The following is a 14,639-nucleotide window of genomic DNA, read 5'->3' on the forward strand; positions in this document are numbered from 1 at the left end:
TTAGGGAGGCTGAGATTGTAGGATCATGGTAAAGGACAGCCTCAGCTACTTAGTGAGACCCTCTGCAACTCAGTGAGACCCAGTTTCAAAATAAAGAATAAAAATAGGGCAGGGGGTGTAACTCGGAGGTCAAATGTCCCCGGGCTTCATCCCCAGACCCACACAAAAAAATGTCTTCTTATAAATTTTATTGTAGCCTTATAAATTTTATTTTAGCCATGCATGGTGGTACACACCTGTAATCCCAGTACTTGAAAGACTGAAATAGGAGAATTCCAGATTCACAGCTGGCCTCAGCAATTTAGTGAGGCCCTCCACAACTTAGTGAAATACTGTTTCATAATAAAAATTATGACTAGGAACAGAGCTCAGAGGTAGAATGTCTCTGAGTTCAATGCCCAGTACAATATATATATATGAAATTGCAAATGAATAAACACATTACCTATATTGAAATGTATTAATCAAGCTTTTTTTTTTTTTTTTTGGTGGTACTGGGGGTGGAACCCAGAGGCTTTCTACCTCCGGGCTATACTCCCAGACCTTTTTTATATTTTTTTTGGAAACAGGGTCCCACTAAGTTGCTGAAAGCCTCACTAAGTAGCTGAGGCTGGCTTCAAACCCATGAGATCCTCCTGTCTCAGCCTCCCAAACTCAGGGATTACAAGCATGTGCCACCACGCCCAGCTAATCAAGCACTTTAATAGTTCTCACTTTGGTTTTTAACTTTAAAAATCAGGCAACACGCCGGGCGTGGTGGCGCAGGCTTGTTATCCCCGCACTTGGGAGGCGGAGACAGGAGGATCGGGCTGGTTTGAAGCCAGCTGTGCTGGCTTAAGAGACTCTGTTTCTAAAAATAAAAAGTGTAAAATCGGACTGGGAGTGTAGCCTGGAGGTAGAAGGGCTTCCAGGAACCCCAGTACCACCAAAAAAAGAAAAAAAAAATCAACTAACACAGATAAATTGTGTGCAGTAGATTTAAGATCTAGCTTTTCATAATTTTTATTTTATTATTACAATACATATATTGGTGCCTTTTAGGCTCACATAATGCAGTTCATAGCAATAGTGACACATATATATATATATATCTTGATAAGCTTTCTTCTGGCTCCCTCTCCACTCTCCTCTTCCCCATACAGGATACTGAGATTGGCATCATTATTCTCATACATGTACATAACATCAACATCAACAGAAGTGTTTCATTATTTTTCCTCTTTCACCTCCCCTTCTTCCCTAGACCACGTCCCTTGTACCACTAGAGTTTCTCCTACATTATCCTAAGTCCTTCCTGGATGCCAGTTACTCCCTAGCTTCTGCATATAAACATATGACCCTTCACTTTCTGTGACTGGCTAATCCCATTTAACATAATGTTCTAAGGTCCATCCATTTTTCTGCAAATGGCATTATTTTGTTCTTCTTTATTACTGGGTAGAATTCCATTGTGTATATATCTCATAATTTTGTAATTTATTTATCTATTGATGGAGACCTAAATTATATCCATAACTTGACTATTGTGAATTGTGTTGTTATAAACACGGATATGCATGTATTACTATAATATTCTGATTTCAGTCCCTTTCACAAGATACCACAAATGGTATAGCTGGATAATATAATATGATGAATCCAATCCCAATTTTCTGAGAAATCTCCATGCTCATCTCCATAATGGCTATACTCATTTGCAATCCCACCCACATCAACAGTGTAGAAGAGTTTCTATTTCCCCACATCCTCATCAGCCTTTATTATTGTTTGACTTTTTGGGAAAAAAAAAGCCAAATCTTATATATCACTGCACACAGATGTATCTATGTAAAAATGACGCAAAATCTGATTATCTAGAATGTGCTGATCACTTAACAATATACTCATATATCAAAACATTAAGCTGTGTGGTGCCAATATATGACTTTTATATTAATTACATACAAATAATCTAATAATAGTAAATAAAATTAAAAAGTTCACCAGCACAAAATAGATCTCTCAATTTAATCATTAGGATTAGGAAGGACTTTTCCATTGGTCTATAGTAATTTTATCCTTGTATATCATTGCACAAAAATTATTTCTAAGAAAGAAATGATTTGACCCTTGATTTTCTGTTACTAACTGATCAACTGATCTCATATGCTATAATGCTTTTTTGTTCTATTTTCCTGCAAATTAAATCATTTTGTTGTTTATGTAAAAGGTGGAGAGAAAATAGAAAACAATAGGGACTTCAGATAATTGAGGAGAGTGATCAGTTAAATAGTAAAGGGGATAGCGGGAGGTAGTGGGAGGAGAAAGAGAACTGTGCCCATGTTTTACGGTACCACATCATCTTTAAAGAGCTAAACTAGTGAATTTTCCCAAAGTATTTTTTGATTGCAGAGAAGAGGCCCACAGTAATGTACTAGAGTAGACGGTGATACTTTCATGATAATGAGAAGGTAATGCATATCTAGACTACTAAACCTGCATATGACATTTCTTTTTTTCTGTTAAGAGTAAGGATATATTTTATTAATAAATATTTGAAATTCAGTGTCTATTTAAAATAATTGCCACAAACAAATCATGCATAACTGTTAATATATTAAAAATTTCCAAATGGATCTTTCCATTGTATCTAAAAAAGACAGCTCATGTAGGGTGATACATCTAGAATATTTAACCAATTTTTTAATTTTGAGACTATTTCCATTATAAAGCATATATTTTTATAAAAGACATATTTACTTGAAGTACTAATGCTACCATATTTCTGCCACATAGGAAATTTACAATAAATATATTTTGAATATAAGAATACATATTCAACAGATATTTCACATTTCTGCTAATGTCTAGACTTTCTTATGCTTATACTATTTATAGTATCAAAACTGGTTCTTAAGCATATAAAGGGTAAATTGTAGGCATGTATATGAATAATAAATTCATGATGTTAAAATTGTTAAGAATATGAATAAATTTTCATAATATTAGCTATTATAGAAATATACATGCTATTCTTTGGCAGATGTGGTCTACATACCTGACAGGTAAAGTTCTGTCTCCTTTCCTTCTATCCATTTCTCTTTGGGGAACAGGATACCAGCGGAAATTTAGTTTCCAATTAAAACCCCCATAAGTCATGTCTGACCCAGCCATATATTCAAAGGTATCATCACTAATCACATCAATGATGGGGCACACAACTGTTTTCCTGAAGAAAAATCAAAACCAGGTTACATATAAATGAGCACTTGAATGCTATATTAGATTCTTCAAGTCAATTATAGCTGGTATGATAAAACTGAATTACTTTGTGACTTAACTGTGCCTTTAATTTTATTTTATCCTTTTTCTCTAGAAAATTGTTTCTATTGACTATATATTCCATATGTTCTACTCTATGTCATCATGTAAAAATGTAACCAAACATGCGAACTGACCTTCAGGCTAATTTCCAAATGCATTCTAAGTACTAACTCAGCAGGATGAGCATGATCTATTTTTCATAAAACCTCCACCCACAGCATGATTAGATTTGCTTTGAGATTATGCATCGTTTTTCGCTACAACCCACTGAAATGCGGTAGTGTGCAAGGAGGGGAGAGTGGATGATAGAAAATTAGATCTGGTAAATTGCATTTCAAGTAGAATACGTTGGTTAAAAAAGAGTCGTGAGAAAACCGTCATGAAGAAAACATAAGGAAAAACAAACGGCAGCAATTAAAATCACGATTACTACAGGCAAATATTTAGGATCATGCGAATTTCTGAGTGAACCTGTCTAGAATGAAGGTTTATAGCTGTCATGATTCAGATATTTTTAGGTGTGTGGTTTTAATTCCTGGTGTATATCTCACTTCTCCTTAAAGTTAGAAGAAAGACAGGAGAATTGGTGTTCTTGTTAGTAGCATTCTAGGATAGTAGCTTCTAGAAAAATTAACTTTGGAAGGTCCTTGGTTACTCTTGTAATTTACCTTTTACTTCTTCTTCTACTCCCACTGTGTGTGTGTGTGTGTGTGTGTGTGTGTGTGTGTGTTACTTTATATATGTATTATGGAACTAGCCTTCTGTCATATCTACAAAGAAAAGTTCAGTTCTATGGTGCTATGGTGCATTGGTTCTCTCTACCTCTGAAGACTAGATCTAATTTTTCATATTTGTTAGAAGGTAAATTCACAAACAGGCTCCCAATCACCCATTGATGTGGACAGCAAAGATGTGTTGTCCAGTATTTCTTCTTGGTTTGGAACACCAGGATTACCAGTACTCATTGTTAACTGAGTCATACGCTCCACACAAATGAACAGAGCCTGGAGTTCTCTGGAATCAGTAGGATTCATCTATTCTTGGAAGAGCCTCTTGATGATTCTGTGTCCAACACAGAATCATCAAGATTTCTTCATTAGATTTAGTTTGTGAGGAGAAGTTATATCTAATAAACTTCACCAGATTTTATAATATAGTTATAGCAAGTTCAGACAAGAGATTTAGGTTCATAATGTACACATATAATGCCAATATGTTGTTAGAATAAAAACAAATGGCTTAGGCATGACCATAATGAAATATATAAAAGCATACTAAGTTGAATAGAAAACAAAATTTGCGTGGGGGTTTAGCTCAGAGGTAAAATGCCTCTAGGCTCAAACCCCAGTGCCACAATATTTAATACAATATAATATATCACAAATATAAAGCACAGCCTGGGTGTGGTGGCACAAGCTTGTAATCCCAGTACTTATGAGGCTGAGACAGGAGGATCACAGTTTATGGACAGCCTCAGCTACTTAGGCCCTCCGCAACTGAGTGAGACCCTGTTACAAAATAAAGAATAAAAAATAGAGCTGGGCATGTAGCTCAGAGGTAGAATGCCCTTGGGTTCAATCTCCAGTACCACAAAAAAGCACAATATTTGGAAAGTTGACAGAAACTCATATAAAACACCTTAAGTTCATTTTATGTGTTGTCTTAGTCTCCTGTGAGTACTGAACAATATCCAAAATGTTATTAGCTATGTACAATATTCAGTTGACTAAAAGGTTCTTACTGCTTTCTTGAAGTTCTGTGGGCCATTTTACTGACAGATGCAATCCAACTCACTGGCAAATACCGAATACTGCCATTTGCCTGATATGGCTGAACTAGCTGGTACTAAGCAGCCCCCGTCTTGGTGTCCAATTAAAATCTTCAATTCTAGAAAGAGCCTTCTATTGCATATGAAATGACTATGCAAGTGAGGTGCTCTGTTGTGCTTTGTTATCACACCAGATAGCATCCAGTGCTGGTGGTCTTTAGTAGGTGCCTCAAAATTATACTCCATTATCAGCAGTGTTTATCAGTATCTGTAAAAAGGCTTGAACCTCCTAGCATCATCATCATCAGAAAGAAAGAAAGAACTGCATGTGTATGTAAGGGTTCTTAAATTCTATAAAGTTCTCTTTAATTTTTTCAGTTTTCACAATTTGTATTCAGAAAGTGGCAAAACTGTTTCAACTTACAGCTGCTTTATCTGTTTGCTTTTATTTTTAAATCATGGCTTTATTTCAGTGGTAATTTGTGTGTGTGTGTGTGTGTGTGTGTGTGTGTGTGTGTGTGTGTTTATTTTTAAGATCTTCAAGGTGAATTTGAACTAGACTCTGATTCAAGGCACTGATGCAGTAAATAGAACACTGGGGAGGGAGTGGGAAGAACTTAATTATTGTTTCCAGCACTTCGATAACTGGGGCAACCCATATAACTTCTTTGTTACTCCCTATTAAGTATAGATGGTAATGTCTACATGACCTAACCCACAGTGGCGTTGTGAGAACATAAAAATTGTTTAGAAAAATAATAATATATTACTATTTATAGTACTATTTCAGATGGCATTGATTTCCTTCACCTAAAAGGTATATTCAACACATTTTAGTTTCAATTGTTACATCAGTTTATTTTTTAATCAATGTTTAACATGTTTAACATGTATAAGCAAGCCTTTTTGATCAAATAAGGCACAAACTGCTCTAAAATGAAGCCTATGAAATAAACTTGTGAAAATAACAACTTAAAAGAAATTCTGATGGACAGCTAGACCTGCCCTTACAAGTTCGGTCTTAACCCATATAGACATAACATACACATTCCTACCTGTCTTCCTTTATTCTTGCCAGCAAGGGCTCCAGCCACCCTAAAGTGCACTCACAGTGTGCATCAAGGAATGTGATGACCTGCCCTTTTGAAGCTGCTGCTCCTCGAAGACGAGCCCGTATTAACCCCGAGCGCTCTTCCATCCTGATAATTTTTACTGGCACTTCTAAATTTTTCACATAATTCTCTAAGGTCAACTTGAGAAAATCTGTAACATGCAATAAAAATGTGTAAGAAAGATCTGAATCTGTTTTAAGATGGAGTAGAGATTCTTCCAAAATGGAAATTGAACAGTCATACATAGTGGACAACTCTCATACAACTTTGTTATTGGGTAAATTAAAAGAATTTTTCAAGTAATTAAGAACACATACCAATTCATAGAAATTCTCTGAATAAGAAATTGAGCTGGGAGAGAAAAAAGAAATGAAGGAAGGAAGGAAAGGAGGGAGAGAAAGAGGAAGGATGGGAAGAAGGAGAAGAGGGAGGAAGGAAAGAAGGAAGTCATGTTGGCTGATCTGTTGATTTATTAAGAGTCAAAAAATAGGAATAGAACTGAAACCATTAATTATTTGTTCCTGGGGTTGGCATTGACAAGATATATTAATGAAAATTAGATAGGTGATTGATTGTTTATGAAGCAAAATATAGATCATTGCCAAGCTCTCTTTTTGACCATAATAAAGTTTTCTAATAAAAAGTACAAGAATGTTGTACCTCTTTCACTGGCATCATCCACTAAAATAACCTCTGAGAGCAGGTAGTGTGGGGAGCGGTTTATTACACTGTAGACGGTTCTGAGAAGAGTACTCCAGGCTTCGTTATGAAACACAATGACTACACTTGTGTCAGGAAGTTCATCAGGGTACACTTTTGTCTTGCATCTGGAAAAGAGAAAAGAAAAAGGATATTAATAAACTCGTTTTTCATCTTGATCATCCTGAGAAGAAAATACTTGTAATAATGCAACCTCAAACTGGACAGACTCTTGCCGAGGAAACGTTCCATGAATATCTAAAATTATTTTCCTTTTTTATAAGTACAGTGAGTAATCACTTGGCCTTTTGAAAATTAAACATGCATAATTACTAATATTTTATTTTACCTCCTGCAGGGAACAAAGCAGCATGATTTCCACAAGTGTAAGAAAAAAAGAAAACCAAGAAAGCTAAAATAACATTCTGAGGCTGCCAACAAAAGACCAGGTAAAACAGGGAAAGATGAATTCATTTAGTGCATATAATTCTTATTCTTTGTTTAGAAAAAATTAGTCTATAACTCAAAAAGTCATAAAAACATAAATAGACACCAGTACAGGGTTTTGAAGCACATAAAACAGATTATTCTTCTGTTCTAAAATCTAACCATGTATGATTTCCATCCAATTGAGAATGATATAATTCATGTCTGCTTGAAAAGGCTTCAGTGCCAGAATCTGAGCTCCTAATATTTCCTTATTTCCTGGAGATCGGGGAACCAAATGCCCACCCAGTACTTCTCAAACTCTACGGTGCAGAGATATCACCTAAGGATTTGTTAAAATGCAGATTATAAATTCCTAGCTCTGGCCTGGAGACTGAGATCCTGCATTACTAAATGTCTCCTCAGGGACACCCTGACTCATAAGGAGCTGTACTATGACTGTTATTACTTTTTTTTTTTTTTTTCAGTACTGGGGATTGAACCCAGGGGAATTCTACTTCTAAGCTACACCCCCAGCCCTATTTTTTTATTCTTTATTTTGAAACAGGTTCTCACTTGTGGAAAGCCTCACTAAACAGCCGAGGCTGGCCTTGAACCATGATCCTCCTGTCTTAGTATCCCAAGTACTGGGATTAAAAGCATACATCACCATGCCCAGCTCTCTTGTTACTTTTTATGTTTGAGTTAATGGAGATTGAACTCAGGGGTATTCTGACACTGAGCTACATCTTCAGCTCTGTTTCTTTACTTTTATTTCAAGACAGGTTCTCTCTAAGCTTTCAAGTCTGGCCTCAAATGTGAGATCCTCTTGCCTCAGCCTCTCAGGTAGTTGTGATTACAAGTGTCTAGACACTATACTGAGCTCTATAACTATAACTTTTACAACTTTGTATTTTTTTTTTTTTTTTGGTGGGACTGGGGATGGAACCCAGGGGCCTTCCATCTCTGGGCTAAACTCCCAGACCTATTTTATATTTTATTTGGAAATAGGTTCTCTTGCTGGCTTCGAACCTGCGCGATCCTTCTGTTTCAGCCTTCCAAGTGGGGATTACAAGCGTGTGCCACCACGCCCAGCACAATTGGGGATTTTGAGAGAAACTTTTAACTTTGTTTACATCCAAAGAAGTCCATAACCTTTCAAGAAAACAATTTGAAAAGGTATGTTTAGATAGATAATATGTATAATATACTCTTGGTGGTCATCCCCGATTTAACATGTAGATGATCATTTCCCCTGTTTACTTGTCAACATTCAGATGTTCCTGCCATGACTCTTACATCATCATGATTATAGACAAAAAAAATGTCCCAGCTGGGCGTGGAGGTACACGCTTGTAATCCCCACGCTTGGGAGGGGAAGACAGGAGGATTGCTCAGGCTCGAAGCCAGCTGTGCTGGCTTAAGAGACCCTGTTTACCAAATATAAAAAAGTATAAAAATAGGTTTGGGAGTGTAGCCCGGAGGTAGAAGGGTTTCCAGGAACCTCAGTACCACCAAAAAAAAAAAAAAAAAAGAAAAAGAAAAAAAAAATTCCCAGGGCATCTGAGCAGGAAAAAATGTTGTTTATTCACCTTAGGCTACTTTCAACATGAAATATTCCTAAGTGTTAGAAAATTTAAATAAATTTATTAAGTATAATGAACCAGATACCGCTACCAGTTATGACAACCTAACATATTACATGATTCAGCATTGTTAACATCTGTTTCCTTTACAAGTGATTAGAAAAGAACAATAAAATGTATGAGGTAAAGATGAATAATAAAATAAAACTATTGTGTACTTGTTGAGATCTTATCATTATCGTTTTATTTTAACACAGTCAAAAATATCAAATATCACCTGCTCAGTGAAATTCTCTGCAATGTAGCCAGATAAGAATATCCATATACTTCAGTTATAATGTTCTCAATATATTGCTTTGAAAATATTCACCAAGCATCCTCAGTAAAAAGATACTGAGCATATAAGCAAATAAAAATGTGGGGGGGGGTGCAGTTGGTTTCAGAGACATCTCTTCCTATTCAGGTGACAAAATGCAAACAATTTTTATGTGTTTCACTGTTATTTGATTTGTATCTCTAGGCAGATCATCAATAAATGAACAGAGAAAGCCATCTTGATAAATGATAAGGGGCTCTTCCTTCACACCATTGTCCTCAAACTTCCACTCTTCTGCCTCATCAAAAATCCCATCAATTTCAGTATGCCAAGCACAAAATATGCCAAAGATAACATTGCCATAAAAAATAAGTAAATTTGGAAAAATGGGATAAAAGTAATCCAATGGTTAACAATCATTGACTTTACCCCCACCTTCCTAACCATATAGGATTTGCACCATCATTTGGGGGAAAAAAAGTGACAACTTTTAAATCAAAAGTTAATTTCCAAGCAGGGTTTGGTGGAGCACACTTGTTAACCCAGTAGTTGGGGAGCTGAGACAGGAGGATCTGGGTTTGCGGGCAGCCTAGGCTACTAGTGAGACCCTCTTCAACTTAGTGAGACCCTGTTTCAAAAATAAAGAATAAAAATATCGAACTGGGGGTGTAGCTCAGAGATAGGATGCCCCTGGGTCAATACCCAGCACCAAACACACACACATATGAAAATCAAATTAATGTCCATTACACTAAAAGCTAGCAAAGAATACATGGATAAAACATGAATTCAGATAAATTATTTAACATATCAATCTAAAGCAAATATTTAGGTCTAGCATCTTTAACCATTTGTAGCAAGCTTTAATTTTGGTGGTTAAAAACACCCACAAATATAAAATTTATATTCATTATATGTATCAAAGTTATAATGAACTAATTTACTCTTAATGCAGCTATTATTTTTATTTAATGTAAATTTCTGCTGTCATTATTCAATGCACATTTATTTGCATACAAATAAAATGTGGCTAATATTTGTATTATTTTTTCTCTTCCTATATGAATAGTTATTAAATGGAACAAATTTACAGTATTGTGGGATAAATAAATTTTAGTGATCTAGTGTATAGGATGGTGATAACAGTTAATAACACTATATTGAGTATATGAATTGTAGTAAGAGAAATTACCTTGTCTTCTCAACACACACACACACACACACACACACACACACACACAAAATCATCAATCATACTGGTATGAGGTGGTAGATATTTTAATTAGCTTGGTCATGGGAATAAAGTTTTATACCTCAAATATATACTTTTTTGGTCAAGTTTACCTTAATAGGTTTAAAAAAAAACAGTCATTTGGGAGAGTCTTTGAGTACTAACAAAATAATTGGCAGTATAAATTTTTTCTTATGGTACTAGGGTTGGATCCCAGGGGCATTCTACATCTGAGCTACACCCCAAGTCCTATTTTGTATTCTTTATTTTGAAACAAGGTCTCGCTAAATTGCAGAATGCCTCACTAAGTAGCTAAAGCTGTCCTTGAACCTCAGTTCTCCTGTCTCAGCCTCCCAAGTACTGTGATTACAAATGTGTGCCACCACGCCTGGCTTAATATTATAGTTTTTAACAATTAAACATTTTCTGTTTGATTTTATTCAGTTATCTGGAATGCACTAATCTATATGAATAAGAGTTATTATTTTCATGGAATCGATGAGTTTGTGATATGTTGAACTAATGTTATAGTTTGTATTCCATCAAAGTCATTGTTTTACTTATTGTAAGATGCATGATTTTAGTTACCACTGGAAAAGAAAAATCGTGTAAAATAAACTCTAGCAAAATGCTTTTATCATTACAATGTATTTAACATCTAAACAGAATTTACAGAAAAAAAGCTTTTAAATACATTGAAAATAGATTTTTATGAATATTGCCACGTGCCATGCTTAATTTATAAATCAATTATGTTTGTTGGTTCCTTAAAGTTTTCTTTTCTCAACCTGTTCTAAAACCTTTTCTCCAGTTTTAAATTGCGTTGCTTAGCATATGAAGAACAAATATTTAGCTTTTCTCACTAACACAAACTAAATAAGTTTCATTTTGTGGGTACGTTCATTAGTACTATTTTTTATAAAGTGATAAAAAGTAACTTTAAATGTTAAATGGATTATATAGAAAATTTCATATAGATTCTAATTCAGTGGATTGGAGATGAGCCCACCATTTAATATTTCTAAGGAGATAATTGGATGAGACCAGGATCATTCAGAGTTTTATGGCTTGAGACATCTAATGAAATCCTTGGAATAGCCAACACTGCTGGTCTCTGGTTGACCTAAGAAGCAATGTTATATAATGCATCTATCAGCATTCTTAAAGCCATAATCTAAATATCTGACCACATAACAGAGAAAAGACGATTTATTTTCTTATGATTTTAAGCTTAGTAAGGTTGGGGGCCAGGAACCTCAGGGCATGGTGGTAGGAGGGGAAGCACATGGGCTGTGCTCTTTACATTACGGAGACCAGAAACTAGAGAGGGAGAGAGGGAGGAAGAGAGAGAGAGAGAGAGAGAGAGAGAGAGAGAGAGAGAGAGAGGCACTGCAAGCAGGGGGAGGAAGAACTCTTATGTAATCCCCAAGGCCCCAGGGACCCACCTTCTGCCACATTGCAGGAAAACCATATGAGGAAAGTGTGATTGAGTATTTAAAGTAAAATAAAATTAGTGCAACCACTTTGGAAAACAGTGTGGAGGATCCTCAAAAGAATGGTAATGAACTTGCCATATGACCCAGCTGAAACCAAACTACCATAGTAATGAGTGCATATCTATGTTTATAGCTGCACAATCCATAATTGTCAAACTATGAAAGCAGCCGAGATGTCCATCAACAAATGAATGGATAACAAAATTATGAAATATATACACAATGAAATTCTACTCAGCCATAAAGAAGAACAAAATTATGTCATTTGCAAGGAAATGAATGGAAATGGAAACTATTATACTAAGTGAGATTAGTCAGTCACAAAAAGTGAGGGGTTGGATATTCTCCCTCATATATGGAAATCTGGGAGAAACTGAGACACAGGAGAAACTCCAGACAAAGGAGTAGACTCTTAGGTGGAGTGAAGGGGACCTAATTGAGGGAGGCAGGAGAGGAGAGGAACACCTGAAGAGGGAAATACCTCATTTGTCATGATGTACATACATAAACTTATCAAAAATTAATCAAGGTGTTGAGCACTGAAAGGTGGGGAGAGAGAGGGAGTGGGATGGAAACTGGGGGGAGAGCTCAAAATGTACTATGTGCCTCCACCACCATGAACTTAATCAAGATGTATGATTACAATGCACGGATATAAAAACATTTTTCACTTGCATTCAAATATTTATCTCTGTATGAAATAAAGAAATAACCATTTCCATGGGACTATTTCATTAAAACTAAACAAAGTCCATTTTATTTGAAATTATGTATATATAGACCAAATACTCTTCTAACATGTCTTAAAAGGACATTATTTTGTTTTATTAAAATATATAAATGGAATTGTAACAATTTATATTATTATGAAACCACAATGTATGTTAAATTATCTTTGAATATAAGCTAAGGACTGCAGTAACAGTTGAGGTCCACTAGTCAAATGAAGTGACTAAAATTTAAAACTTCAGTAAATTTTTAAGTTTTACCATGATAACATTTCATATAAACACTATATGGTGATATGCTGAATCTCTGATACTTGTATAAAATCAAAGTTTATTTCCTTTTAATTGTGTAGGACACCTACTATTGGCTGAATGTTGGTATTCTCCCATGAATTTCAAAAATACTAATGTGGGTTTTAGTCACAAAAGTGTTGATTAAAGTATGGTCGTAGGTCATGAGAATTTTTAATTTGTGGTAATAGGTAATGGAATTTTAAAAAATATTTGCCTTAGGCATAAAAAATATATATGTGAACCCAAAATTGTGAACTGTTACCTAAAGTTATTTAACCCAATGACAGATTATTTTATATGCAAAACTTCCCTTTTGCTTACATCAGAATTTTAAAATAAAATTTGTGAGGTCAATATCTCTTTTTATTTCAGATTTGCAAAAAGCTATGTGCATGTATGTTTTTGAGACATTGAATCCTGTTATGATATATAGCTGTAATAAACAAACAAAAAGATTTTTTTAAATCAGATAACTGCCATTGTTTTATAATGTTAGATAAAAATAGGGAGAAATAGAAATCAAAGTCAGCAAATCCACAATTCATCTTGTGGTATTTCTCTAAAATGGCACAAATCTTAAGAACTTAACTCTAGGACCAAATTAAGCAGCTTTAACTATACAGATGGGTTACTTAATATCCCTTCACTTTATTTTTATACTATTAAATAAAAGTAAAATGATAATTTTCTTGTGAAAATAACTAAAATATCCACTTTTTTGCTAGGAAAAAATAAATCAGAAGAGATTAAGTTGACACTATTTCCTGTAATTGTAGGTTTGGGGAGTTAAAAGTCTTCACTTTACTACAGCCTTTTTTGTCCTCTAGATATACAGTAATGTTTAAATCTTCTGTCTCTTGTCTGTGGATTTACAAATACATGAGAAAAAAAATCCAGCTGCTCTACTTTGGCAAGCATATGAGGGTAGAATCATGTTTGCAATGTCAGTAACATGGAAATACTTTGAGATAGTATACCTATTTACCATCTTTCCCCTTGGCTATACACACATTATAAGAACATAAACTGTTACAATTTGATTTTATCCTTTTCAAAAGCATATTGATGTTTTCAGATAAGCTACCAAACACAACATGCCATATCAAAGTAAGAAAAATTGACTAGAAGATGAGACTGTGAATCACAAAACATCCATAATTACACAGTGGTTGACTTAGACACAAACCATTTAGGACTCCAAAGACTGTCAACACTACAGTTTGCATGACTTGTTGGGTTGCTGCTCAGTGAACCAGTGGTTACCCTTTACTGCCTGAATCAAAGAAGATGAATAATAGTAATTAAAATAAAGGCTCACAATACAAGTACTACATGTATTTCTTATTTTTAAAACCTATTAAAATTACAGAATTATGTGTGCCTTCTATTTCCCAATCAACATTCATATTCACAGAGAGAATCTGCATCATGTTCCAGTGTGCTCATGCAAAGAAAACTTGAGCAACAGGAAAATAGTTCTTTCATAAAATACAGCAGCTGGGGGATTCAAGTACAATAAAGTACAGGTCTCTATAAGTAGATTTATATACAATGTGTTACTCCCCAAAGTAAGCTCCTATGTTATAATTACTTGAATATGTTTTGCTTTAAAATGTAACTATTTAACTTCATACACTTTTATTAGTGTATTGTAGCCTCATATCAAAATGTAGTTCAGAG

The 14,639-nt window shown here is 34.8% G+C and overlaps 1 protein-coding gene across 3 annotated transcripts in view; it reads right to left on the reverse strand.

Moving 5' to 3' along the window:
• Positions 1-14,639, reverse strand: part of GALNT13 (polypeptide N-acetylgalactosaminyltransferase 13) — a gene marked incomplete at both ends in the record, with an annotated part of 461,512 nt that overhangs the window by 191,521 nt on the left and 255,352 nt on the right. For all 3 annotated transcript variants that reach the window (XM_080689902.1, XM_080689901.1, XM_080689900.1), the window contains 3 exons: positions 3,038-3,208; positions 6,127-6,334; positions 6,844-7,010. In XM_080689902.1, the coding sequence (XP_080546028.1) occupies positions 3,038-3,208; positions 6,127-6,334; positions 6,844-7,010 (546 nt within the window). The remainder of the gene's footprint in view (positions 1-3,037; positions 3,209-6,126; positions 6,335-6,843; positions 7,011-14,639) is intronic.

The sequence above is a fragment of the Muscardinus avellanarius genome (genome assembly GCF_963383645.1).
Source record: "Muscardinus avellanarius genome assembly, chromosome: 2".
NCBI lineage: Eukaryota > Metazoa > Chordata > Mammalia > Rodentia > Gliridae > Muscardinus > Muscardinus avellanarius.